This window comes from Terrapene carolina, unplaced genomic scaffold, assembly GCF_002925995.2.
Source record: "Terrapene carolina triunguis isolate 2854851 unplaced genomic scaffold, T_m_triunguis-2.0 Scaffold93, whole genome shotgun sequence".
NCBI lineage: Eukaryota > Metazoa > Chordata > Testudines > Emydidae > Terrapene > Terrapene triunguis.
The window spans coordinates 12,416,782-12,422,661 of NW_020664444.1; the positions used below are offsets into that span (position 1 = coordinate 12,416,782).

Below are 5,880 nucleotides of genomic sequence, written 5' to 3' on the forward strand. Positions count from 1 at the left end.
AAAAAAAAAAAAAAAAAAATAACCCCAAAGCTCTAACTGATCACCGGATTCGATCGGTGGGTTAGAAACCTAAGAGAGGAGCTGCTCTCCATACGTAATCTCTCTCGCGCGTGTGTGTGAAGGGGGGTGGGGATGTGTTTTCAGCTTTGGGAAGGTCAGAAGTTGGGGGCTGCAGAGGATAGTTCTGGGTCTGTTTGTTTTAGTCCATGTCGACTTCTTCACAGTCTGGGCCGCTGGCTTCCGCGGGGCCGCTGGGCTCCGAGTTACAGTCCGATTGGTCTCTGGATTGGCTAGTGTCTTTTGTTAGGACGGGAGACTTTGGCTGGGGAAAGCTGCCACCGCCGCCACTGTCCGCTTGGGAGGCGGCGGGGGTGGCTGCGGGCTGCCCGGCGCCCGAGCCAGACCCGGGGTGGCTGCTGCTGCTGCTTTCCGCCGGGCTGCAGTTCGCAGAGTGGCCCGGGCCCGAGTTCGTGGCGCATTTGCCGGGGTAGACGCAGCCGGGCTCCGGGCTGAAGGCGGCCTGGCCCGGGTTGGCCGCGGGCGGAGGAGGGGAGTCTCTCTGCGGCTGGCCGGGCTCCGGGCCGGGGCCGGCTTTGAGCGCAGCCTGCGGCACGATGAAGCCCAGCGGCTGGGTGATGGGGTAGAGCAGGAAGTGGCCCTTGCCCAGCAGGGTGCGGGGGGCGCAGGGCTGCAAGCCCGGGAAGTCCAGCCCCGCTTTCCGGCGCGGCGGCGAGTCGGACAGCAGGCTCTCCACGCTGAACGGATTGAGCTTGTGGAAGCTGGAGGCGCCCCGGGGCCCGGCCCCACAGTCCGAGGAGGAGGCGGGGGAGCAGGACGAGTCCTTGTCCGGCAGCCGCTGCAGCCGGCCGGCGCCGCTTCTTTGGCTCGGGTAGAAGGCTTGGCCCGTTTGGTCGCAGCTGCTGGGGGGCTCGGCTTGGGCCGGGTGCGGGGCGCCCCGGGGCTTGGCCTCGGGGGGGTCCGGGGAGAGCCCGCCCCCGCCGCTGTCGCTGTCGGAGCTGGGCATGGAGAGGCTGCTGGGCGAGTGCAGGTGGCGGTTCTGGCTCTTGAGTAGCTTCTTCTCGTGTTTGCGCTTCTTCTTCTCCATCTTCTCCAGCTCCTTGCGGGCGATCTCCTCGGGGTCCATGGGCTCCCCGCTGCACGTGGTGGGGTGGGAGTTGTGGGCCGGCCGGCCCGGGCCCTTCTTGGTGTTCTCTTTCTTTCTCCATTTGGCCCGGCGATTTTGGAACCAAACCTACACACCGAACAATGAGAAGCAATTAACATTCAGCGCGCGGGGTGGGGTGGAGGCGCCAGGGCCTCCCCCTCTACAAGGCGAGGTGGTGGCAGGCCCGGAACCGCTGCTGGGAGAAAGAGGAAAGGAGGAAGGTGCTTCTTTGCACCCGACAGAGATCTCCGTAAAGCAGAGCAGAAATCGCACAGGCTGCAAGTTAAAAACCTTCTTAAAACCGGGCTGATGGCTTGGGGGAATTGAGGGGGGGGGGGGGGGGGGGGGGGGGGGGATGCCAGGAGAGATCCGAATTAATGCACCAGAGAAAGTGAATGCAAAACAATTAGTGATCCCATGTCCGCCTCTCCCTGCAGTGTACACACAGCCACGCGCAGCTTGGCTCTCTCCCCAAAATAAAACTTTAGGCCGGTTTTTTTTTTTTTTAGGGGGAAAAAAAACAGCGTAACGTTTCGATTCTCAGAGTCCAAATAGAGTTTGGCTTACTTTGGAACGTCTTCCTAGACTGAAGCCTGTGCTCCGGCCACCTCAACGGAGGGGGATAAATACCTTTTGATTTTAAAATCCCATAGCGACATAAATAAAGTCAATGAGGGGAAAAAATCCGCAACTTCGTATCACTCCTGATTTTTTTTTAAAGTGTGTCCTTATTAAGGGTTTTGCGACTCCACTGTCACACATGGAATTCGCTTGGATTTCCAGCTACTAAGCTTACTGATCAAAACTAATTTTGAATTAATTGCACAGGTATTTCTCCTCGTGACCAGAGACACAAAGAACATTATAATGGATAAATTTAAGCCGCCTAAAAATACTATACGATTCACCGGAGCCAAATCTTATGCCATATCAAAAATCAAGGGTTTTTGTTTGGTTGAGACAGGGTTATTTACTGCATCAAAGCCAAGAAATGTTGACAAACCCAACTAAAATATAATCTCAGCGAGATTTAGGGGGGAGGGGCGGCACGTTTGATAGATTTAAAGGAAAGCCAGCTACCATCATCGATTTTAAAAATCAAGCACATATGTATATTTCACCCTCACGCCAGGAGCAGAATTGGAGCTGGTTGTGTGTCTGCCACCAGTTCTGTTTTTTATTCCTTTGTCCTCAGTCCCCCCCGCCACTCCTTTATTTTCGATTGTGATAATCAGAAAACAGGAGTAAAGACAAGGCCATCTCCTGTTTTTAGAAGAGATTGGAATAAAGTGTAATGGTGCGGGATCTATTCTTGCTGAAATGCAACAAATTTAAAAACCACAAAACCAAACAGTGGCTCTCGAAGAATGATGCAAAGAGGTGTTTGTTTCAAGTCTGCCAGCATCAGACGGCGCTTCTTCGCTGGTATGGTATACATAGAATACCACCTCTCTTTGTGGCACTTCCAGGAGGCCTTGTCCCTGAGAATTACTCATTATCGTATTAAAGGGAAATGGAGGGTCTCGACTTCACTCAACAATCTCAGAACAAATTGGATAAAAGGATTTCAAACCAGAAGAGGTCATGAGGGGGAGGGAAAAGCATTTTGTAAATACACCTTTAAACAATGCTAATGGATTAATAATATCCAGTAATGGTATTAGCTCCTTCTTGTGGTAAACGCCACAGTTTTTAGAGTACATGATCGATTTAAACACACACACACACACACACACACACACACACGAGAACAGGGCACTTGGATTTGTATCAAACACAACACTGTAGTGATTTACAGAGACGAAAGTACTGATTCAGTACATTTAAAAAGGCATGCAAAATGAAGCATTTTTAAAATGTGCTAGTTTATTCGTTATCCATCCTTATTAGTTAAAAGCTACGAGCAAACATCTGAATATTTACTAGCCAGCTCACAGATAAACCCTGAATTCTTTGACTCCAGGATGGTTTTTATTACTGTTATTTTAAAGATCGGTTTAAGCGAATAGTTTTGAAAGAGTGGTGGATAACTGGTTTGTCTAAATGAAGTTTTACAGGATTCTTTTATCTACACCCTCGAGCTGCCTAAAAGCTTTATTTACATTCTCCAATGTACCATGTTTAAGGCTCATATTTGCATGGTAATTTTTCACTCTTGGCTCATTTAAGGAAAATGTTTACAGTGAAGAGGGTTTATGAACTCTCGACTTGAATTACACTCTTCAGGGCCTATTTGCAGGCAAAGTTTAAAGGGGTGGGGAATTAAATCACAAAACACGTTTACTCCAAGAAAGATTTCCCAAACTGCACGCATAAATGAAGAGCAAACGTGTATGCTCAGTTCAGGTAAAAAAAACAAAAACAAAACAACCCCCAACGCAGTTGGCACATCGCTAAATCAGGACTGGGGTGTCCATGTTCCAGGAGCCAAGGAGAAAAGGGGGAAATACTAGATGTTCACAAGAAATTGTTTAATGAACACAACCGGTCATTTGGTATGGGAATGGGGAGGCCGGGATAGATGTGGCGAGTGCACTTGGCCTTAAGAAGAAGGAAAAAAAGGTTTTTTTTACCTGCACTCTAGATTCCACTAGGTCCAGCCTCAGAGCCAGTGCCTCTCTCATAAACACGTCCGGGTAATGACTTTCATTAAAGGCTTTTTCTAGCTCTTCTAGTTGCCAGCCAGTAAAATTCGTGCGGGTTCGTCTTCTTTTACAACCAGGACTTTCCTTGTCCGGGTCACCAGCGTCTGAAAAAGCAGAAATACAATAAACTAACCAGAAAAACAGGCCATTTCTCCCTCTGCAATTTACAACCAGCCTTTTCACCTTTGCACTCGGTAGCGTTTAGAAGGAGTGGGAGTCTGTATATTAAACACCCATATCAAAGATGGGGGGGAAATTGTTCCCTCTGCCTCGCCTCTCCCTCCCCCAAGCCTACTTTACAGGATGTTTATTCTTGAAACAGGTCAGCATCGGAGAACAGGTGCAGGAGTGAAAGTTTTAAAATTAAGTTTGGTCCAGCGATCAGCCTTAAAATAAATGTAGGGCTGCCGTCCATGTTTGGCTTCGTAAAGCAGCCGACCCCGCAAGGGCACTGGTCCCCTTTTCTATCCAAGGCATATGGGCTCCAGGGAAAGGCCTGGCTAGGTTCCTATCAAAGCCCGAACTAGGCCCATCTCCTGCCGGGTCCCCTGTCCCTTCTTGGGAATCGCATGTAAAAAGCTTTCAGGCCACCAGCTTGCTGACAAAGCCCCACTTGGAAGAGTCATGGCTTGGGGTCGGCAATGGTCGCAAAAATGGGATCCAGCCCAAGTCTTTACGGTCACTGATTCGATTTTAACGACCCCGACGGCACTGCTTCTACCGTTGTGTGCTGTACGTGTAAACAACAGTCTCCTTCCGGAGTAAGGGTGCAGAGGGGGATGCCACGAAGAAAGAGCATTGACAATTGTCGGGCATCAATGAGGTACCTTAAAACTAAACAATAGATTTACCAAGGAGGTAAACTTTGCACTTGCTTGTGTCCTTCGTTGGATCAGGGTCTAGTCAACAACCTCTCCTCCCCGACCCCCAGCCGTACCCTCCTAGCCCGCTGGCAAAAATGTACATCCCCTCCCGCGCCATGCACCCAGACACACCAACTCCCGAAAGGGGACACACACGCCGGCTATTGTTCAGAGCGCACGTGAGGTTTCACAGCGGGCTGGGAGCCACCGAAGGCTGTTTTGTTGTTGTTGTTGTTTTTTATTAAAAGGATCTGTTCAAATCTCTTGGAAAAAATAAAAAGGTTGATAGAGATCCTGTCCACCGCCCGTGTTTGATCTGGCTCGGGATCCCCCTGTAGCGACCCGTGGGGAGAAGATCAGACCCACGCACCCACCCGGAAAAGCAGCCCCCCTGTTCTCTGTGGGTGCCGCGCATCAGAGCTGGAGGGGGGGGGGCGCCACTGGGAGGTGCGGCGTATCCAGGAGCAGAGGGGGCCGCTTACCTGAGAGTTTGAAGGGCTGGTTGTCCCCATTCACCCCGCAGCCCGCGGGGAGGAGCGGCGCGGGGTTCACCACCGAGGCGGCGCAGGAGCCGTTCAGTAATCCATCTATGGAGAAGGGCACGGCCGCCGACTGCAGCTGGTGCCCGGCCAGCTCGTAGACATGGTGGTGGCCGAGCGGGTAAGGGAAGCCCACCATGCCTCCGAACTGGGCATGGGGATGCTCCAGGAGGCGGCTGTCCATCATGGGGGCGGCTCTAGCGGGGCGCGGCGCGGGGCGGCGGGAGCAGGCGGCGGCGGTGCGGGAAGGGGCTCATGCTGGAGGGCGCCCGGGCGCTTTAACTTTATCAACATCAAGCTCCCAATAATTAGCTCAGGCTGGGGGAATTTGGGACCAATAAGAAACGTTAATCGGTCCTGACGTCAGAGACGTGCCAGTGTGGGGAGCAAACGTTTTCCATATCGATTGCTAATTATACCTGACATCCAGCCTCAATAAACAATATCAGAGCTGTCACAACAAGACAAGGGGGGCTTTGATAAGAACTCCAGCCTGGGGAGGGGAGGAGGGCGGCATGGGCCAGCCAGCCAGGGGTGGGGGTGCCGAGGAGATGGAGAACTTATGGATCTGATTGATACCCAGTTAAATACTAAACAGCCCGAGTTACACACACCCTCTCTCAGCCCCCCCCCCCCATGCCCACCCTCTTCCCCTCCCCTCTCCAAAT

The 5,880-nt window shown here is 51.9% G+C and overlaps 1 protein-coding gene across 1 annotated transcript; it reads right to left on the reverse strand.

The window, feature by feature from the left end:
- Positions 1–199: 199 nt before the first annotated feature.
- Positions 200–5,399, reverse strand: UNCX (UNC homeobox). Its single transcript, XM_026650839.1, has 3 exons — positions 5,156–5,399; positions 3,739–3,914; positions 200–1,252 (listed from the first exon to the last, which is right to left on the reverse strand). Exons 1-3 carry the CDS (start codon positions 5,397–5,399, stop codon positions 200–202), a joined length of 1,473 nt encoding a protein of 490 aa, XP_026506624.1.
- Positions 5,400–5,880: the final 481 nt, after the last annotated feature.

Bases quoted from the DNA above. Each gene is read 5' to 3' on its own strand.
- UNCX (XM_026650839.1), bottom strand. From the start codon at position 5,399: ATGATGGACAGCCGCCTCCTGGAGCATCCCCATGCCCAGTTCGGAGGC. The intron at 3,915-5,155 runs GTAAGCGGCCCC...CTGCTTTTTCAG, and splicing joins CCAGCCCTTCAAACTCTCAG to ACGCTGGTGACCCGGACAAG. The intron at 1,253-3,738 runs GTAAAAAAAACC...TTCGGTGTGTAG, and splicing joins TAGTGGAATCTAGAGTGCAG to GTTTGGTTCCAAAATCGCCG.